The sequence below is a fragment of the Archocentrus centrarchus genome, chromosome 1 (genome assembly GCF_007364275.1).
Source record: "Archocentrus centrarchus isolate MPI-CPG fArcCen1 chromosome 1, fArcCen1, whole genome shotgun sequence".
In the NCBI taxonomy this organism is placed as follows: Eukaryota; Metazoa; Chordata; class Actinopteri; order Cichliformes; family Cichlidae; genus Archocentrus; species Archocentrus centrarchus.
The window spans coordinates 12,985,453-13,007,012 of record NC_044346.1 but is presented as its reverse complement, the minus strand read 5'-3'; the positions used below and the strand labels follow the sequence as shown (position 1 = coordinate 13,007,012).

At 41.3% G+C, this 21,560-nt stretch overlaps 2 protein-coding genes across 3 annotated transcripts; both read left to right on the top strand.

Annotated features, from left to right (window-relative positions):
* The first annotated feature begins 1,527 nt into the window (after positions 1–1,527).
* klhl2 (kelch-like family member 2) lies at positions 1,528–12,751 on the top strand. The gene is made up of 15 exons (XM_030743494.1): positions 1,528–1,938; positions 4,099–4,218; positions 4,328–4,434; positions 4,520–4,641; positions 5,930–6,092; positions 6,284–6,393; positions 6,563–6,679; positions 7,651–7,800; positions 7,903–8,020; positions 9,043–9,240; positions 9,380–9,481; positions 9,617–9,745; positions 9,969–10,109; positions 10,188–10,331; positions 11,270–12,751. Exons 1-15 carry the CDS (start codon positions 1,871–1,873, stop codon positions 11,296–11,298), a joined length of 1,818 nt encoding a protein of 605 aa, XP_030599354.1. The 5' UTR covers positions 1,528–1,870; the 3' UTR covers positions 11,299–12,751.
* Positions 12,752–15,441: 2,690 nt separating this feature from the next.
* msmo1 (methylsterol monooxygenase 1) lies at positions 15,442–21,389 on the top strand. 2 transcript variants are annotated; one of them, XM_030750488.1, is made up of 6 exons: positions 15,442–15,569; positions 16,177–16,473; positions 16,725–16,873; positions 18,148–18,274; positions 19,071–19,225; positions 20,571–21,389. In XM_030750488.1, exons 2-6 carry the CDS (start codon positions 16,219–16,221, stop codon positions 20,758–20,760), a joined length of 876 nt encoding a protein of 291 aa, XP_030606348.1. In that variant the 5' UTR covers positions 15,442–15,569; positions 16,177–16,218; the 3' UTR covers positions 20,761–21,389. The 2 variants fall into 2 exon arrangements, with proteins under 2 accessions (XP_030606348.1, XP_030607080.1); XM_030751220.1 differs by having other exon boundaries at positions 15,546–15,613.
* Positions 21,390–21,560: the final 171 nt, after the last annotated feature.

The window sequence follows — 21,560 nt, the reverse complement described above, 5'->3', positions numbered from 1 at the left end:
GTCAAAGTGCATTATTAGAAATGTGGGATGCGGCCTTTTAGTTCAGTGTTGATGTGCTCTTATGAGTCCCCGGGTTTCATGTAAATGCAATATTAGCACGAGAACCCAAATGAGAGTGTAGCTGGAATGGCATAATTCACAACAATATTATTTTGAATGTCCTCTGTGTTTACATAAAAACAAAATCACATTGTAATCTTGTTTTTTTTTTTTTTTTTTTTTAACCAATCTACCTGCCAGCAGCTTTAATTCCAGGTCATCACACTGAATCAGTAGTGAGTACAGAGCATTATGAAAGCATGTTGTCTCTGATGTAATTGGTGTCTTCACACCACAGCAGATTTGTTCTGCTCATTCTCACAGCTCTTGCATGTTCACAAACAGTACAACCAGGCGAAATAGCCTCACAGATGGTGCTCCAGGGACGAAGATTTCTACAAATGGGTCTGTGGTCCTGACATGAGGAAACCTGCATTGTTAATGTAATGGTAATGTGTTATTTCATTACTTATTATCATATATATATATATATATATATATATATATATATATATATATATATATATATATATATATAAAGAGACAAAATTTTACATCTTTTATAATCTGTAACTTATGCTTGCTGATATCTAAAATGATTAAAACTTAGACTGAAAAACACAAATGGTCTGGTCATGAGACCATAAGACCTGACAAGTGAGAAGAGCAGACTATATTAGTCACAATGATGACATATATGAGTGTTTATAGTTCACATTCTCAAGATTCACAAAGAATTATGAGATAATGAAGCAGTCAGTCTTATATATCATCCAGCACCATCAGGGAGTTCATTATTGATCTCATTTTGCAGCACGACAGTGACCCCAGGCATGCAACACTGTACACACGTTTTGAGTAAGTGTCCAAATCATAAGATATTAAAAAAAAAAACAAGCAAACTGGTAAGTCAGAAATGTTTCATGAGCTTATGTTTACATTTATTTAAAGTACGGTAATAAAATAGGGTCAAAATTGTGACTTAATTTTAAGTTTAAAAAAAAATCTAAAGTTTGAATTAAAATCATGACAGCATGTCGACTGCAGGCAGGCCATTCCACCCTCTACACTCCCAAATTCTGGATAAATCCCGCTCTGTGGGGGCGAGTGCTGTCATCTTGGAGGGTAGAGGTCGGTCCCAGCCTGTGGAGATACAGGATTCAGCTCTCATCTCGATATCTCTCTGCACTGAGATTGCTTCCTATGATGACAAGCCTGATTGTCAGCACCTGGGGTACCAGAAGCTCAAATAAGAGTCACGTTTATTTAAATTAGTTAATGCGAGTAAACCAGACACCTTGAATTTCTACTTCAAAATTATACAAACGGAGTTCATAAAGAGTTAATCATGTAAAAATTATGTGTTTATTCAGCTTCCTGAGTCTCCCACAGCTAGAGGGAGACAGCGCTTTCTTCTGGGACGCCTTGGCTGCTCAGAGGACCGTCTTTGCAGACATGTCCTTGTTTGTGCGTTTTAATCAGCGATTGGAAAATAACAGGCATCCTTGTCCGTCCGCCTCTCGCACCCATAAACACCCAGGAGTAAAGAGGGGGGACGCGGAGTAAAATAACCCCCTATTCGAGCCGGCGGTGTGCGCCTTTCCTGCGCGTTTTTCGGGCCCACAGAAGGAGCAGTCCGCTGGGTACAACAGTCGGACCGAATCGCAACGTGTCTGTGGAGAGTGTCACCGCAGCAGACGGGCTGTGTGTTTCTATGGAACAGGCTGCTTTAATGGGGCTGTCGTCAGCCCGTCTTTCCGCGTCTGGACAGATGATCACCGTGATTCACGCGTGAATTTAGACCCATCAAAGACGACACTGTGGATATGGAATGGTGCATGCCGCTGGGCCAAGTTTTCAGCCTCTGAAAAACACCGGAATCATGGATAGTCATCCGCTGTAAGTACAAAAAGCTGCTGAATCTCTCCCTCTGTGTGTGTGTGTGCGCGCGTTGACGTTTCCCAGTGGCTGCTTGACGGATGGTGCCGCATTGACAGCGACAGCGGCCAGCCGGTGTGGCTGCTCACTGACCCGGTGTGGGGAGGACTGACACCCGGGGACTGTGGCTGCAGGAGCAGGCTGCAGGCTCTGTGGTGGTGTCATGATGTTGGGCTTGTTGGGATAACAGCTGTGTTTTTGTTCGTGGCAGAGAGGACGCGTGCTTCACAGCCGTGTGCGTGTGGGTGTATTTGTGACAGAAAACAGAGGCGACGAGTAGCATTTAAATGTACATGTTGAATGTTTGATTATGAGAGAGGGAGGGCAAAGGTCTAGGCTCAAAGGTGCAAATAGTACTGTAATCGAGTGTTGTACTAATTTTATGTGCTTTCCATCCATTCTGGCCCAGCACAGTTCAGCCAAATCAAACCGATTTCAATGAACAGCCATTTAATGAGGGTTTAAAGTGCACACAGGAGCTTATCAAACACCTTACATGGTCAAAAGGTTACATGTTAGGTTAAGCCTAACAGCCTAATGTTTTTACAACATACACCCAAATCAAAAAAGCTGACTGGGAAATCTGTAAAAGCACGACTTTTCCTGTTTCCTCTCAGACTTATCATGCAACCCTCTGGAGAACAGCTGGATTATAGTCCCAGCTGAAAGTGCCACTTGATTCATCAGTATAATAATATCCTAGACAGAGGGGCCATTTTTCTTCCGAATATATAAAACTTTAAATTTTTCTCAGAACATTTTGTGGTTCATATTAAATAAAACATTTTTATTTGTTGTCCAGTGTTCTTCCATTGTTTTGCTACTTAAGTGAATGATTGGAGAACCTAAGCAGGGCGCGTTTGTATTCCAAAGCGATAAAGATGTGCAGCATCTTTTTCTCTCATGTCCTTCAGCCGCTCCCTTTAAGAGTCACCTCAGTAGATCATCTTCCTCCATCTCACCCTGTCTCTAGCATCCTCCTCTGGCACGCCAACCCTCTGCATGTCCTCCTTCACTGCATCCACGAATCTTCCCTGAGGTCTTCCTTTTTTTTCCCTCCTCCTAACATTCTTTGCCTATTATATCCGCTATCCCTCCTCTGCACATGTCCAAACCATCTCACCCTTGCCGCAAACTTTGTCCCCAAACTGCTAACCCTGAGCTGCCCCTCTCATAAACTGATAAACTAATTTCTAATCCTGTCCATCCTGGTCACTCCCAAATGGAAATCTTAACATCTTCGGCTCCTTGTCAGTGCCACCGTCTCCAAACCATACATCGCAGCAGGTCTCACTATAGGTGTGCAGCAGCTACAAATTCTCATTGAGTGCATTGTATGTAACAAATAATATAATAATAAACAAAATACATTAACAAGCACCATATATCACTTAAAGCATCAGCTATCTGTCAAACTTTGGATATCAGCATTGCCTCAGTCAGCGCATCCCCTATTTTAATCATAATGCTAGTGCAACAACAACAGTTATTAATATTCAAGTTGAGAAAAGATTACATTTGAGTTAATGCCATATTAAGCTTCATAAATGTTTAATTTATAGCAGAGCAATTCAGCTTTTATGTGCTGCAGCTCAGAATCTGCTCTTTTTTGATAAATCAAACTAATAATTAATGTCTTTAGATGAGATTTTAAACAAGACAAAGCACCAGCTACTTGCTGTCTAATGCTGCAGATTTGACTGGATTGGTAAGCAGTTAACAAACAAGCATTTAATCTAATTGTGGGAATTGGCCTTCTTTACCTGACTGAAAATCAAGCTTTGCCCTAATAATAAAGTGGCTGCCGACTGTGTGTTTTTTGTCAAGAAATCAGGAAATATTACACTGTCGGTTTCCAGATCAACAGTAATTTATCTTCGCTTGGAGATAAACCAGCTGAGTCGGGGTTTAAATTGATTACAAAGACACTTTAAATGAAACGTTAAACGCAGTGCCGGGTTGTGCTTTTGGTTAAAGTTATGGTGCAGAAATGATCATAAACACAAAGGTGTCCTCTCGGTGATTATTGTGCACCAGGAGACCTGAGTTGCTCCCACTTTGCGGATTTTGTGTTTCTGTGTGTTTCGCTTCTTGTTTAAGTATCTGTTCTGTTCCTCTCAGGTGCACAAGACTTTGTCCACACTCCCTGGACAAAGAGGACGGCGTGGAAAGGCACGGTCCCGTCACTCTGAACCCTCGCCACATGAGGAAGGCGTTCAAAGTCATGAACGAGCTGCGCAGGTGTCACACACGTTCTCTTCAGTCATTTTTTTTTTTTTGCCTCATCATCTCCGAATCCTTTCTGTAAACCGTAATTGTGCATATTTCCGTTTCCTGCTCGTGCATGTAGCCAGAGCCTGTTGTGTGATGTGACCATAGTGGCCGAGGATGTAGAGATCGCTGCCCACAGAGTGGTTCTGGCTGCTGGGAGCCCTTATTTCCATGCTATGTTCACAGGTAAGGACCCTCTTCTGTTCTCTTAATTCTTATTAGTGATTAATCTTTGTGGCGCTGAAAGGCTAACGTGCACATGTGCTAATAGGAGAGATGGCAGAAAGTAGGGCAAAACGAGTGAGGATAAAGGAGATGGATGGCTGGACTCTGGGTCTGCTGATAGACTACATCTATACGGCAGAGATACAGGTCACAGAGGATAATGTGCAGGTAAACACACACACATGCATTAGCTTAATAACTACAGTCTGGAATCACACTGAGCAGACTTGCAGCATTTACAGTGTCACACTGCTGCTGGGAAACTCTGCAGGTTCTGATTGAACTGAAATGCGAGAATAATATTTCAACTCAAGCTTTGCATTAAAGCTCATTCCTATAGAAGGCTTTGTTAGCTTTGCACAAAAACACATTCTCTTTAGTTATCAGGGGGGGTGGGGGGTTTCCTCACAAAAGCTCAGGTTCACAGCAGTTCAGGAAGTAGTATGTAACATCTTGGTGATAAGCCCCAGTGCAACAAATGACAGAGACCAAGGTCTCACACGGAGCACACACCATTTAATCACCCCATGCTGACAGAAAAAAAAAAAAAAAAGCTCCAGAGACTATCTCAGCTGTCATAGGGTGAGAGGTGGAGTACACCCTGGACAGGTCGCCAGTCTGTCAGTGAGCTAACACAAAGAGACACGGTGGTTACATAGTTAGTACTGTCACCTCACAGCAAGAAGGTCCTGGTCTGGGGTCTTTCTGTGTGGAGTTTGCATGTTCTCCCTGTGTCTGCGTGGGTTCTTTTTCTGCGTACTCCAGCTTCCTCCCACAGTCCTAAGACATTCATGGGGTTAGGTGATTCTAAATAAGTGTGAATGTGAGTGTGAAAATATTTGGGGTTTCCCAAAAAATGTGAAACTTGCATCTGTATTTAAATAAATAGATTCCATTTAGTGTCCTTTCCAGAAAGTGCCATGACACCGGCACTGACAGTGTAATTTCAGTGCGTTACTTCTGACAGGAGGGCTCTTTTCCCTCATCTTTTCTCAGCGCAGGCACATGAAAGTCAAACGTGGCGATTTAATCAGGCTTTTTCAGTAGGAAATTTCTACTTGCTGTAGAAACCAGAAAATGAAAAGTGGCTTTCTTGCTTGAATTGATGTTTTCAGATGTCAGATTGCTGTTTGAAACAGAGGAAGGCTCAGATCACCAAAGTGCAAATAAAGGTGCTGTAAAAGATTCATGTACAGGATGCGATCTTTTTCACTGGCAGCTGTCGTTACGCTCGAAGCTCCGTTGAGTTTACATTTAGGTTAATATGACTGACACAGTTCTTTCTTGGTCTAAAAAGTGAAAACAGCTGAAACTGTTTTGTTAAAGGGAACTGTCAGAGAGGCAAAGATTGTGTTTCTGTTCACCAGGCTGACCTGTCACCCCTCTAAATGTATTGATCTGTATGGTGTAGCACTAAAGCTTTAAACTGTGTGCAAAACTTGTTGTCATCTCTCAGGCGCTGTTGCCTGCAGCGGGGCTGCTCCAGCTGAACGAGGTGAAAAAGGCTTGTTGTGAGTTCCTGAGTTCTCAGCTTCATCCGTCCAACTGTCTGGGAATAAGAGCCTTCGCTGACCTACACGCGTGCTCCCAGCTCCTCGGGCAGGCTAATAGCTTCGCAGGTTTGTGCGTTCAGAATGCTGCATGTGTGTGGCAGCACTTCCTGATCCTTTATTTAAACAAGTCCGTGTGTCCGGGAGGATCTAGGGAGACAGAATGAGAACAGGTGTAATTAATGAAGTCGCAAGGAAGGAGCAGCTGTGTTTATTTACAGCGATGAAGCGGCGCTCACACTTCACATTTGTGCCCACAGAGCAACATTTTACCGAGGTGGTCGGGAGTGAAGAGTTTCTTAATTTGGGCATGGAGCAAGTGTCCAGCCTGATTGCCAGTGACAAGCTCACCATACCCACAGAGGAGAAGGTACACACTCTTATCGCACTCATTATGCCTGCATGGCAGAAGTAACAAATAATGTTACAAGTCTGTGTGTGTGTGTGTGTGTGTGTGTGTGTGTGTGTGTGTGTGTGTGTGTGTGTGTGTGTGTGTGTGTGTGTGTGTGTATTTGGGGGGGGGGTGTATTGTTGTGTAGGTTTTTGAGGCTGTCATAGCTTGGGTCAACCATGATAAAGATGTGCGCCAGGAGCATTTGGCTCACCTGATGGAACACGTCCGCCTGCCACTGCTCTCCAGAGAATACCTGGTGCAGGTATGTGTGGCTGCTTTTTTTTAATGTTGCTCTTAATGAGCACTTTGTGTGGTGTAGAAAAGCACTATATACATGGACCATCTAAAGAGAAAATGTAGGTCAGAGAAAGGAAAATCAGTAGGAAGAAGTGTTTTATAAAGTGGGAGCAGTTTATAAATTGCTGTGATAAAATGTGAATATAGATGGTGTAAAAAATTAACCACAGTTAATAATATTTAAAGTCTAGGCTCATGTAAATGCAGGAAAGCAGTGCAACTTCAGCAGCAGAAAGCAGTGTTTCAACATTCAGCGATGCCCTATTTATTGTTTTTGGGATGTCCAAACAAGCTCACACAAGCAAGCAGAGCAAAGCTTTCTAATTCTGTCATCTTGCTAGTGAGGTTGGTTATGACAGGAAGACACTGTGTGTGTGTGTGTGTGTGTGTGTGTGTGTGTGTGTGTGTGTGTGTGTGTGTGTGTGTGTGTGTGTGTGTGTGTGTGTGTGTGTGTGAGTGAGTGTGTGAGACGTGTTAAAGAAATCTATAAAAAAACACAAGAAGACTTGTGAAGTGAATGTGAGCAGTGCTTCACTTGTTAGAAAATGTGCTTTTCTTGTTTGTGATGCAATTAAAAAAATATATTTATTTATTTTTGGGTCACTTCTTTTGCATCAGATTAAACAAGTGGACTTTGTCATCTCTTCATGCAAAACTGAGTGCAAGTGCATGCACTTCTGTGGCAATTTTTTACTTCTGCAAACTTCAACATTTTACTGAATCTATTACTGAATAATAGTTACACATATCTGCTAACAGCATTCAGGTTGATATATATATATATATATATATATATACAAACAGTATTTTGTAAGCCACAGAAATGTTTTTTTTTTATGTTGACTTGAGCTCAGAAACCTGTTACTTCAGTGTGCTGTAGCGCTTGGCAAATCTTGTAAGCTGATTGGTTCCTCTCTCACGGTTTGCTTGTGTCAGCGGGTGGAGGAGGAGTCTCTGATTAAGAATAGCAGTGCCTGTAAAGACTACCTGATTGAGGCCATGAAGTACCACCTGCTGCCAGCCGATCAGAGAGCTCTGATGAAGACTGCCCGCACACGCATGAGGACTCCAGCCTGCTGTCCTAAGGTACCAACGCAGTCTGAACATATAAGCACCTATACCAACATGCAAACAATAAGAGATCCACAGTTTTACTTGTAGTGGCATTGCTGTTGCTGTTATGCTTAGGTGATGGTGGTGGTTGGTGGTCAGGCTCCCAAGGCCATTCGAAGTGTTGAGTGTTATGACTTTGAGGAGCAGCGATGGTACCAGGTGGCTGAACTCCCAACTAGGAGGTGCAGAGCAGGTAGGAAACAGTAATCCTAATAAATAAGCTGAAGACTGTGACCTAAAGACCCAGCTACACCTTTACATACTCCCCAGATTAGGCAGTTTGATCCTCATCAGCTTACCAGGATTTTTCCAAGGAAACATGGAACCGAACTGATTTTTTATTTATTTATTTATTTATTTATTATACAGTACCTACAACGTATTCTGATGACTGTGAACTTTGTTCCTTGCTTTTATTATGTACTTCTCTTAGTACATTTGCATCTATTCAACTGCTTGTTAAGACAACACCTTCTCCAACATCTTCTGATGGCTGCTTCCAGCGAGTTAACACATCATGTCACAAATCATCTCTGTTTTCTTGAAACTGACAATGAGTTCATTGTCATTAAATGATCTCCACAGTCACCAGATCTCAATTCAGTAGAGCACCTTTGGTATGTCCTGCTGGGAGGAGGCCCCGGGAAAGACCCAGGACACGGTGGACAGATTATATCTCTCAGCTGGCCTGGGAACACCGTGATTTCCCACCTTATGAGCTGGTGGAGGTGGCAGGGGAGAGAGAGGTCTGGGCTTCTCTGCTTAGGCTGCTGCCCCTGCGACCCGGCCCGGGATAAGTGGAAGAAAATGGATGGATGGATAGATGGACCTTTGGGATGTGGTGGAACAGGAGATTCACATCATGGGTGTGGAGCCAACAAATCTACAGCAACTGTGTGATGCCATCATATCAATATGGACCAAAATCTCTGAGGAATGTTTCCAACACCTTGTTGACTCGCTGTCATGAAGAATTAAGGCAGCTCTGAAGGCAAAAGGAGGCCCAACCTATTACTAGCAAGGTGTACCTAACAAAGTAGCCAGTGAGTGTATTTATCATTGACTGATGAACTACTGAATCCAAATATTTCATAAGTATAATGTGGTCATGGGATATCTCCAGGCTTTATGAGTTGATGAGATTCATCTAAAGACTGTTTCACAGTTAGGTCTGATCAGTAGAATGAAAGATGTTTTTACCTTTGTGTCTCTCAGGTGTGGTGTATGTGGCCAGTTGTGTGTACGCGGTCGGCGGTTTCAACGGTTCTTTGCGTGTGCGGACGGTTGACTGTTACGACCCGATGATGGACCGCTGGACAAGCGTGAGCAGTATGCAGGACCGTCGCTCGACGCTTGGGGCCTCCGTTCTCAACGGACTCCTTTACGCCGTCGGAGGCTTTGACGGCAGCACAGGTATGCCGCCGCTGCTGCTGCTGCGTGTTTTTGTGTGGTTGTGACCTCAGTATGTCACACCAAACGGGCTTTAAATATGTGACAACAGAGAATCCCAAAATGTATGCCAATTTTTCATTGATGCTCTGCATGTTTGCAGGTCTGTCTACAGTTGAGGCGTACAATGCCAAGACGGACGAGTGGTTCCATGTGGCGCCCATGAGTACCCGACGCAGCAGTGTAGGAGTTGGTGTCGTCAACGGTGAATATGATTCCCAAAACATCTTTAAAGTCAACTTTCAGAAATAGACTTTTAAAGGTGGACACAATAACAGAAATGGCCAGCTACACAATACTGTGAATAGTGTGAATCACATGTCCTCGCTCTGTTTTTCAGGGATCCTGTATGCTGTCGGAGGTTATGACGGAGCCACCAGGCAATGTTTAAGTACAGTAGAAGCTTACAACCCTAAAAGCAACACGTGGAGCTATATAGCAGAGATGGGAACAAGACGCAGTGGAGCAGGTATGTCAACTTCTGAGTGTGTTTGGTCAGTTTTGACTGTGAAGTTATTTGTGGAGCTTTTAAAATACTTAGAGAGCCTATGATTACAGATTTATTTGTCAATACAAATCTATGCTGAGGGTTACTTACTAAAAAAAAAGACTAAATTGAAAAAGACTGCATAGTGTGCTACTGTGAGTAAATCTTGACCTCTCAATAACTGCATGTCCAATGCCTTCCCCAGGTGTAGGTGTATTAAAAGGTTTACTTTATGCTGTGGGAGGACATGATGGTCCATTGGTGAGGAAGAGCTGTGAGGTTTATGATCCAGCCACTAACAGCTGGAGACAAGTAGCTGACATGAACATGTGTCGACGTAATGCAGGTAAGCAAGACCGGCGTGTGCCCACCAGGTGGCCTCGGGTGTGGGGTGTTATTAATCGTTGTGCGTTTGTGTTTGCAGGCGTGTGCGCTGTAAATAACTTGCTCTATGTGGTGGGAGGAGATGATGGCAGCTGTAATTTGGCCTCGGTGGAGTTCTACAATCCAAACACTGACAAGTGGACGCTGCTGCCGACCTGCATGAGCACAGGTCGCAGTTATGCAGGTCAGCGCCCCGCACATAGAGACACAATTTTTCATTGCTTTCTTTAAATTTGTTTTTTGTTAGTTCTTCTGGTCACTTGAACTGTACTGTGCAGAATGATGTACAAAAAGGTTGGGATGCTGCGTAAAGTGTGTATAAATGCAGAATGCAATAATTAGCTAAGTAATTAAATCCTGCATGTAATTTTAAGTAGAGACAACACATTCAAGATTAAAATTGATCAGTTTAATTCTTTTTTCAAAAATATGTTCCTTTTGAATTTGTATACTGCAATATGTAAAAACTTCATGAGGGGGGGTATGTTTAACACAGTATTTTATACTGCAAATGTTTGAGAACCTGAGGAGACCAGTTGTTGTAGTTTAGAAAGTGTTTCCCTGTTCTCCTTTGAGACCGAACTTTAACCTGATGCAAGTTTGTTTTTTTCCACAATAAGCCAAAACTTTTTAGTAGGTCACAAGAACGGATTGGAGGCAGGACAGTTTAGCACTCAGGTCTTTTACTTTGGAGTCATGTTGCTTTACTACATGCAGCAGTGATTGGATATTGTCTTGCTGAAATATGCAAGATTTTTGCTGAGGAGGACATCATCTGAATACTTTATAAGGTACACTTTGGACCCCCTTTTGCCTTCAGAACTGCCTCAGTTCTTCATGGCATAGAATCAACAAGGTGCTGGAAACATTCCTCAGATTTTGGTCCTTATTGACTTGGCAGCATCACACAACAGCTGCACATCCATGATGCAGATCTCCTGTTCCTCCACATCCCAGAGGTGCTCTGCTGGATTTAGATCTGGTTCGGATTATTTTCACATTTACAATGAAAAGATTTTCCATTTGGTCTCCAATGTCAGGACCCTGCTGTAAAAAAAAGAAATGATGTGCAGTGACATAAATGATTCATCTTAACTTTCTTTATTTCTATTTTTACTTCAGGTGTGACTGTGATTGACAAGCCCTTATGACTGCTCTAGACACCTGCCACTGATGGGGAGCAGAATGTATTCTCCTGCTGAATACCGATCTTGGATCTGTCTACGATGCCAGTGCTTCAATGTTGGGTAGCATTAGCCCAGGCACTGACGAAGATGAAGGAAATGACAAGAATGTTGTTGTTGAGGATGATGAAGATTTTTGCACTTACCTGAATGGGGAAGCTATTACAAACGAGGGGATGAAACCTGTGTTTTAACACCTCCTTCTCCTGGCAGGACTGCAGCAGCGACTGGACGAACCAGTTTGAAGCATCCATGTACCACTGCAGTGCCACTGAAAAGCTACTGATACGAAGCTACTTTAACTCCAGAGTTACTTTAACATTAGTAATGTTCGCTCAGAGAAAGACCACTGATCTACTCGATATGAGAGGAAAGCAGAGAAGGACCATTTTGGGACTGAAATTCGTTTCTCCTTTGTTTTTATCCTCCTGAGATGTGTGTGTGTGTGTGTGTGTGTGTGTGTGTGTGTGTGTGCGTGTGCGTGTGCGTGCTAGCATTTAAAGGTGCTCTGTTGCTTGCACATGTGAGCATGTGCGTTTGTGTGCATCTGTGTGTGGTGACGCCTGGTTCGACGCCGCATGAACGCACTTCGTCTGACCTCCGATCTTTTACAGTGTTGCAGGGTGGCTGTTCGAGAGTGCCTGAATGTCAAAGTACACCCTGTTGTTTCCTCCTCCTCCTCCTCTTCCTCCGACTTCTCCTCTGTTATGCCTTCAGTACTGTTACTGGACAGAGCACAGCTGCTGGTCTGGGATAGAGAGACACATTTTGACTACAGGTAGGATGCGATGGCTGCATTAGCTCGCTTTCATTCAGAACAGCGACATGAGAAGCGGCTGCAGCAGGTGATGGTGTGCAGTTATTCTGGAGGAAACAGACTTTGATTGGAACTCTTCTGGTAAGCGAGGAGCCTCGTTCACGTCGCCAAAAAACAGTGATGTGGATGTGTCACCTGGCAGCCATGTTTACTGTCGTCGTAACCACTCATGACAACAGCAGCCTGAACTCAGTGCATGGTTCCTGTCTCTAACCTGCTATCCTCCAAACACCCTCTTCTCTTTCGGTGTAGCAACCCTATTAACTACTGCACACCCTGACATACTATGAATGTGCCAATTTTAATATGTCTCTTCTTTTCTGTCTCTCTTTTATTACTCTTCTTTACTAATCTGTTCTCTCTTTCTGGAAAGTGACCAAACTTACTGTTGAGTTTCTTTTTTCTTCAGTCTCTCGCCTCTCCTACTATATTGCAAATTGCTACAAATAGTAACTGGTATCGCTGTTTCTTGTCAGTGTATTGAGGAATGTCATGTAGGCTAATGACTTTGAAAATGTTTCACTACTTGTTTTATATTATCATTAATAAATATGCTTCTTGTATTTAAAGCTGTGAAATGATATACTCCATTTTTAAAATTTTGCCAAATCAGTAAAACATTGAAATGGAAAGTGGTGTGTGTGTATGTGTGTGATGTTTTACCCATGTTACGCCGACTCATCCCATTTGGTCATTTCTGATTACTCGGGTGTACTTTATGCTACTTTATACTGTTTTAAGAGGCAAATATATTTAAAATTATTTTTTTAAAATTCAGCTTTTCTTATCCACATAACTGGCATTTTTACTTTAAGTAATTTAATTTTGCTGAAAATACTTCTGTTTCTTTGCAGGGCTTTTATTGTGTGATCCACAGTTACATTATGGATGAAATATTACTTTTGGAAGTGCAGACTTTCAGCTTTGATTAAAGGGGTTTAACCAAGTATTGCATTAACGGTTTAGGAATTGCAGACATTTTTTTAAATAGTCCCCCAATTGCAAAGGCTCAAAAGTAATTGGAACAATCAACAAATGGTTCTGTGGCCAGGTGAGATCTGTTCCCTCAGTTTTTCATGACAAATTAAGCCAACGATATCTCGGAAGTTGATTTTAAAGTGTTGAATTTGTATTTTATAGCTTTTCACTAATTTTCAATATAAGGTCTGTCCATCCATCCATCCATCCATCCATTTTTTTCCACTTATCCAATTTGATTGCACTGACCAGCTCAGCAACACCAAAAAGGCCTGAGAGACCACAAAGGTCAACTGAAGTGCATGATAAAATTATTTCCATGGTTCAGAAAAACAACTCAAAGCATCTAACCAAGTCAAGAACACTCAAAGAGGTAAGTGTACCACTGTCTAGAGTCTATGATTAAGAGACATCATAGAACAACAGAATTTACAGTAAGGTGCTAACCACTGGTTACACTCAACAGCAGAAAGGCCAAATCAGACTGTCAGAAAATACACTATATTGCCAAAAGTATTCACTTACACATCAAGATCATTGAATTCAGGTATTCCAGTCACTTCCGTGACCACAGGTGTATAAAACCCAGCACCTAGGCAGTTTCCAGGAGAATGGTACTTGTCTGACTGCACTGTGCCAAGTGTAAAGTTTGAGGGAGGCAGGATTATGGTGTGGGGTTATTTTCCAGGAGTTGGGCTCCGCTCCTTAGTTCCAGTGAAAGGAACTTTAAATGCTTCGGTATACCAAGGCATTTTGGACAATTTCATGTTCCCAACGTTATGGGAACAGTTTGGGGATGGCCCCTTCCTGTTCCAACATGACTGTGCAAAGTAAGGTCCATAAAGACATGGATGAACGAGTTTGGTACTGATAGAACACCACTGGGATGAATTAGAGCAGAGACAGTGAGCCAGGCCTTCTCATCCAGCATCAGTGTCTGATCTCACAAATGTGAGTCTGGAAGAATGGTCAAAAATTCCCATAAACACACTCAAACACAAACCTTGTGGAAAGCCTTGCCAGATGAGTTGAAGCTGTTATAGCTGCAAAGAGTGGGCCAACATCATATTAAACCCTATGAATTAAGAATGGGATGTCACTCAAATTCATATGTGTGTGAAGGCAGACAAGCAAATAAGAAAGAGGAAAGTAAGTTAAAAAAAAAAAGGGAACAACGCATAACCCAAAAGCATATCAGATTATCTATCAAACATGACAGAGACACTGTTATGGTATGGACATGTATGGCTGCCAGTGGAACCAAACCACTAATATTTATTGATGATATGACTGCTGATAGAAGCAGCAGGATGAATACTGTACAGGGCTATGCTCTCTGCTCAGATTCAGACAAGTGCTGCATAACTGATTGGACAGTGCTTCACAGAGCAAGTTGATAATGATGCAAAGCAAACTGCAATAGCTACCCAAGAGTTTCACAAGGCAAAGAAATGGGATATTCTTCAATGGTCAAGCCAGTCATCTGATCTCAACCCAATATAGGATGATTTACAGTTATTAAAAACAAAACTGAGTGGAGAAAGACCCACAAACAGCAAGTGAAGGTGGCTGCAGGAAACATCTGGCAGAGCACCTCAAGGGAGGAAACAGCATTTGGTAATGTCCGTGGGTTCCAGACTTCAGGGATTGGATTGGATTTTCATCCAAGTATTAAAAAAAACAATCCTTTTAAAACTATAATAGTTTGTCCAATTAATATTGAGCCCCTGAAAATGTCTGTAATTCCTGAACAGTTAAGACAAAATTCTTGTTAAACCCATTGAATTAAAGCTGAAAGGCTTGTTTGGTTTAAAATGCACTGTGGTGGTGTGCAGAGGAAAAAATTTTTTAAAAAAGTGTCTTTGTCCAACAAATTATGGTCTTCAAAATGTAAAAGGAATTTCATCTTCCAAAGTTGGGAACTCACTTCATGATTTGTTTTGGAACAGAAACTCTGATATTTTATATTAAATAATATGACTGTAAATAAGTTAGCTTATTAAAAAAGTTGAATTTGTTTTCCATGAGTTTCTGTTTTGTTTGTTTTATATAAAAAGAAATTGTACTGCACTTAAAAATTATAAGTACAGCTTTATGCTACATACTCACAATTTCCACAGTAAAAACTGGAGTTGGACTCTGTTATAAACTGAAGATAACACACATGACTCAAATATCTCGGGACGAACCACCCCATCTCTTCCCTCATCCAGCCTGTTAACTTATGCTTCGTTTACGAAAGCAGAGCTCGCCTCTGATTGGCTGTTGCTGTAGAAACCCTCAGTCTCACTATTGTCACTCCATTCCACGGAGCAATCAGAGGGAACGCTCGGCCCCTCGACGTCAGTCTCCTTTCCTCTCGGCCAATCAGATTATCCGATATTAGTGTACTTCACCCGCTCAGCCACCTCTCACCCAGGTAGACGGGACTTACGGCGGAAAGGTGAGATCTGCGCGTTGTTGTCGAGACCAAAACGGGACATTTAGGTGAATTTTAAGCTGCTGTGGGAAATGCATGTTTGTTATTTAGGCGTGAAGTCCGCGAGTGGAGCCAGCAGAAGGCTATAAGCTGGGGAAAAGAACGCAGAAGACATTCAGCTCTCTGCTAGCTTGTTGTTTACTGAGAAACACGATTAATGATTTCCTAACTAATTTATAGTTAAAAAAAAGCTTAAAAGAAAACCTGTGAAAAAAAACTAATGTAAATACATTAAAATGGCTTAATTATGAATGACTGGTTACCTGTAGGCATAAATATTTGAACCTATTTATATATATTGTTGCTATTGAACTGTACTTTTTGGTAAAGGAAGCACTTAAGTTATTGTAATGAGTTTGAGTTGAACCTTTCTGATATTTCCTTCATTGCTTTATAATAGTTTTTCTGTCATAAATTTTAAAGAAAGAGTTTTTAAACTTGAGTAACATGGAGTAACATACCCTGTACTGGAAATATAATTTATGGACCTTGCTTTGGAAATGTAATTTTTGCATTTTTAATCATTTTTGTTTCTAAGCATATAATTAGATACTGGTTTCCTGTCTTCCAGGCCTCTCTCCTGACCCACAGCCAGCTTGTGTCATCTTTCAGGATGGTGGTGAACAGTACTGCAAACATTTTGAGCTCTGCCTATCTTGCAGTCGAGTATGTCGATGCTGTTCTGCCAGAAAACCCATTCCAGCCCTCCCTGAAAAACGCCTGGGGCTACATGCTGGACAACTACACCAAGTTCCAGATTGCAACCTGGGGGTCGCTCATTGTCCATGAGTTCATCTATTTCCTGTTCTGCCTGCCGGGTTTTCTCTTCCAGTTTATGCCCTTTATGCAGAAATACAAAATTCAACAGGTTTGTGTTTTTTTGTTGTTGTTGGATATATATTTTAACTTGAGAAAGGATGGTTTACACAGTCGCCTGACAAGTGAACGATCCACTGTTTGATTCTGGGAGGAGACACAAATCCCTTTGGGGTTTTCTTAAAAATCTGTTATATCTGTAAGGCCGTTGCTGAAAGTAGCTTCTTCTCAGTTTGAGGAAGAATTTCTCAAAAAAAAATCGTGTGTGTGTGTGTGTGTGTGTGTGTGTGTGCGTGCGTGCAGGACAAGCCAGAGACCTGGGAGAAACAGTGGAGATGTTTCAAGATGCTGCTCTTTAACCATTTCTGCATCCAGCTGCCTTTGATCTGTGGCACATACTACTTCACCGAGTACTTCAATATTCCCTACGACTGGGACTCGATGCCACGCTGGTCAGTGGAGAATGATAAAACACACCTAAATGCATCACAGTGGCCTAGATATAGAATAGAGCAGTTACACCACTGTCAGAGTTTGAATTAGAGGTGTCGTGATACACTGCCAACAGTAGGATTTAAAACGTGTTGTGTGTGTGTGTGTGTGTGTGTGTGTGTGTGTGTGTGTATGTATCAGGTTAAAGTTTTTATTAACCCATCTTTATTTAGCAAAGTATAAAGTTAAATAAACAAATAATTGTGGTAGCGAATAATTTGATTATAAAAAATTCTCAACACAAATTTGTTGCTTCGATGCTTTGTTTAAACTCTGCAGCTCAGGTGTCTCTGTATAAGCGGAGCATTTCACCCACACCCGCGGCATTAAAGTTTAGTTTAGTTTAGTTTATTATTATTGTCATATACAGGTAACAATGGCACATCACTATCAGCAATGACATTCTTAGGCCCAGGCCCCTCAATATTTCACATATAAACCAAAAGCAATTTTGCACATGTACTAACACTTAAATAAATAAAAAATAAAGACACAGGGAGGACATGCAAACTCCACAGAGAGAGAGAGGGGCCTGGGCCAAGGTGGAATCGAACCACCTTGATCAAACCACAACCAGCGCTTTTTCCTGTAGCCACCATTAAACCTTTACTGGGTAACAGCTGGAGGTCCTTCATTAACCACCTGATCAGGAAGTGAAGAAAAGAGAACTTTGTAGCTGCTCCATCCACTGCTGTTTGTTTCACACAGCAAAAAACTGCAGTATTAATAAGACAAAAGTATTTCTTATTAAATTACTCTATTAATTGATGGAATAATCAATAGAATACTTGATTACTAAAATGATCGAGTAGCAATGTGGCTCTGCTAGACTGAAAGTCTTTCTTGCTCTTGTGGAGCAATAATTTCCAAACAAAAAATGTAATTACAAGTTATTATAAGTGACCAGATGCAGCAGTCTCATTTAAATAGAAATGAAGCATGTGAGTCAGCTTTATGCATTTACACGCGGGAAAAATGGTTAAACATAATATCAGTATTATAATGAAGAATATTTTCCGATTCTTAAATACAATGAGGTTTGTTATGGTTACGCATATCAGAAAAACCCTCTCTGACAGGACGGGTGAGCGTCCACATTTGTTCATTTTTACGGACAGTTTTGAGACTTAAGAAAATTTTGACTGCACTTGCTGCTGATTGCCTCTCAGATCAGTCTGCTGGGATAATTCAGTGTGCTTTTCTAATTGTGACCTCCACTCTTGTTTTTGTTCAGGCCCTATCTCCTGGCTCAGTGCTACGGCTGTGCTGTTGTTGAGGACGCCTGGCATTATTTCCTTCATCGCCTGTTGCATCACCGCCGGATCTACAAATACATCCACAAAGTTCACCATGATTTCACCGTAAGTCAAACAAACAAGTGATAAGATGGAACACAGCTTTCTGTTTAGCCTCTTTACTGAAGAGTCACCTATTAAAAGAGGTGCAAAAGAACAGAGATTCTGTTCTTGATTAGAAGTACAAATACTTGTGTTAAAAATACTTTGGTAAAAGTTGAAGTACTGGTTCAATTTCAAGTAAAAGTAAAAAGTACAGGCTCTGAAATGTACTCAAAGTAAGAAAGTAAATGTAGCTCTTTGGAGGACATTTCTGCCACCTATTTGTGTGTAAAGCTATCTGTATCTACTATATTAATATAATAATATAAAATAATATTACACGAGAATCCAAATGTTATTCCAGTCTGAATTTTAATCCTAATGAATGTGCTCGTCTTGAATCTGTTATGTAGGACACAAACTGTGAAAGGGAATTTAAACACAGCTCTGTTCTCTGTGTCCTCCATAGTAGAGGGTGACTGTGCCTCCACCTAAACACAAACATGAGGATACTCAGGGGTTACAGTGGGATTCAGAAGGTGGAGGAACCCTAAGATCAGTTGTAGTGGCTCTGCCTGGGGAGAAGCATCACAACTTTCTATTGTGAAAATGTGAGGAGTAGAAATTACAGAAATTAGTGAAAAAAAAATGTAGGGAGTAAAAGTAAAAAGTTGGTAGAAAAAATAAATACTCAAATAGAGTACAGAAAATTTTACTTAAGTGCAGTAACGAAGTATTTTACTTCCCACCTCTGCTTATTAACTGTGATTAGGATAAAAAAAGCATGTGTGCGTACTCTCATGTCTGTCCTCTGCCTCAGGCCCCGTTCGGCATGCAGGCAGAATACGCTCACCCTGCTGAGACCATCATCCTCGGGGCTGGCTTCTTCATCGGCATCATGATCTTCTGCAACCATGTGTTCTTACTCTGGGCCTGGGTGGCCTTCCGTCTGATGGAGACCATCGATGTTCACAGGTAGGACACAGTAGGTGCTTTTCATTTTGCTAAATAACTCCTCTCTCTTCTGGAAATCATTCCATAATTGCAGATAATCTTCCAGTCCCTTAAATGCAGCTCAAGAAGGGAAGGAAGGAAGAAAGGACAGTGGGATCCTTCCTCGCATCTCTCTCTTCCTCCCATTCTCTCCTGCAAATTCAGTAAAATGTGAAGGAAAGACATGTGAGGGAAGCGAGGAGAGAAGTTGGCATCATGAAAGTGACCGCTTGTACCAGATGGTGTATTATCATAAATGGGACAAAGCAGATTGTTTTCACTTACTTTTATTTTACAGCTGCACCACAGAGTACAGTCATACTCATTAAGATAGTTTCATGTGAAATGACACAATTTAACTTTGCTTTTGATGTGAGCGGTTGTCCACTAGAGGGCCACAGAGAACATCAGATGTGTTTGTCTTAATACAGGCTTAATATAACACATTTATATTTTAGAAATAATATTTTTGATAATAATATTATTTAAGTAACCCCCCTCAATGCAGAAAAGGCCAAGCAGAAGAAAATAGATGGATGGATGGATATTTGTGCACCAAATATTTGCATACAGTTACTGTACACCATAAAGACCTTGGAAGATTCAAGGCTCACAGACTGCTTGTATAATAATATGAAAATTATATTCATCAAGCAAGTTCCTTATATCTTATGTATATATGTATAATATTGTGTTTGGTAACTTTTATTCTTTAAAGTGCAATGCTAAGGAAAGTGAAACCCTTTGAGCCTTTTTATATCAGATTAGATTTTTCTTTTTAATACAAGGTGCTATTTGTAAAGGCCTTTGCAGCTTCCCTTAAAAAATATCTATAACATGTGATCGCTTACATTTACTGACCTTTTGTTTGCAAATTGTTCTTCTAAAATAAAGCAAGGATTTAATGCAAAAGGCCTAAAACTGGATTTATAGTTGTGGATTAAATTGATGTCGTAGGTTCATTGTAACCGCTAACCCTTCTGAAACCCTGTGCTGTGACCTGACATGCACCAACTTAGAGATGAAATTGTGTAGGTTATACGTCACAGGCTGCTTTATATAGGTTCAGTAAAGAAGTCTAAGCTGAGCTTAAGTCAAATGTTTTGTGGGCACGTTTTGAATACATTCCCAAACTCTAAACATCAACTTGAGGACAAAACTAAATTAAACCCATCTTTTCTTCAGCGACACACTTTGTTACCATTTTACTTTCTGAAAACGTTTTAGGAGCATATTTATTGTCAAAGGTTTTGACTAATTTGTGAAACTTGGTCGCTTTTTGAGTGAAGTTGTGACTTATAATTTTTCCCTTTCTTATTTCTAATAGTGGTTACGACATCCCTTTGAACCCGCTCCACCTGATCCCGTTCTACGCCGGCGCTCGTTTCCATGACTTCCACCACATGAACTTCGTCGGGAACTACGCCTCCACCTTCACCTGGTGGGACAAGCTGCTGAAGACAGACAGCCAGTACAACAACTACATGGAGAAGCAGGCAGATAAGAAGGAGCAGTAAAAACGCTCACGCTTCCCATCACGGACTCACACTTATGCTGTCAGGTGGAGAAGAGGCAGTGAGCCGTACAGACAAAAACACGCAATTACTGCTGATTTTCATCTCTGTATACTTTTTGAAAAACATGCAAAAGGTGTTTAAAAAGTGAGTCAGCACGTCTGTGGTTTGATTATGAATCAGACTGTGTGCTGACTTCAGTCTGCCTTCTGTGCCTTCTTAAAAAGGAAGCATTGTTTTTGTCAACAGCTCGATGAATAGAAACCATCAAGTCTTCATTTGCTTTGTTATCAAAAGAAATAAGGCTTAAACTTAAATGCTTCTGTAACCCTCTGAATGTCTCAGCACTTTAGCACTTCCTCTTTAGTTGATCTGAGGCAGTCTTTCCTTCCTGCAGCTGAAGCTGCAGCTCGGTGGGAACTGCCTAAATTCAATGCAGACTTCTTAAAATAAGACAGTCAGGCGTGTTTGATGCAAACTCGTGTATATTCTTGATAAAAAGGGGATGTGTTCTAGGTCGTTCAAACGTGTAAAAATAATTAAATGCTGCTTTAATTTTATACAAAAGTAAACCATTTTAGTTGTTTTTGTGTTTTTGTCAGAATAAAATATGTGAACAAATTTAAGCAGGAGTTGGTGATTTTTAAAATTTTTTTTTTCTGAATTTAGACAGAGAAGAACATCCATCCATCCATCCATCCATTCGCTTCCGCACATCCTGTTAAGGGTCGCGGGGAGGCTGGGGCCTGTCCCAGCTGTCATATGGCGAGAGGCAGGGTACACCCTGGACAGGTTGCCAGTCT

Coding starts and splice junctions, on each gene's coding strand:
- klhl2 (XM_030743494.1), top strand. CDS start 1,871: ATGGTGCATGCCGCTGGGCCAAGTTTTCAGCCTCTGAAAAACACCGGA. Junction 8,021..9,042: donor AACTAGGAGGTGCAGAGCAG/GTAGGAAACAGT, acceptor TGTGTCTCTCAG/GTGTGGTGTATGTGGCCAGT. Junction 10,332..11,269: donor CACAGGTCGCAGTTATGCAG/GTCAGCGCCCCG, acceptor TTTTTACTTCAG/GTGTGACTGTGATTGACAAG.
- msmo1 (XM_030750488.1), top strand. CDS start 16,219: ATGGTGGTGAACAGTACTGCAAACATTTTGAGCTCTGCCTATCTTGCA. Junction 16,474..16,724: donor AGAAATACAAAATTCAACAG/GTTTGTGTTTTT, acceptor GCGTGCGTGCAG/GACAAGCCAGAGACCTGGGA. Junction 19,226..20,570: donor GAGACCATCGATGTTCACAG/GTAGGACACAGT, acceptor TATTTCTAATAG/TGGTTACGACATCCCTTTGA.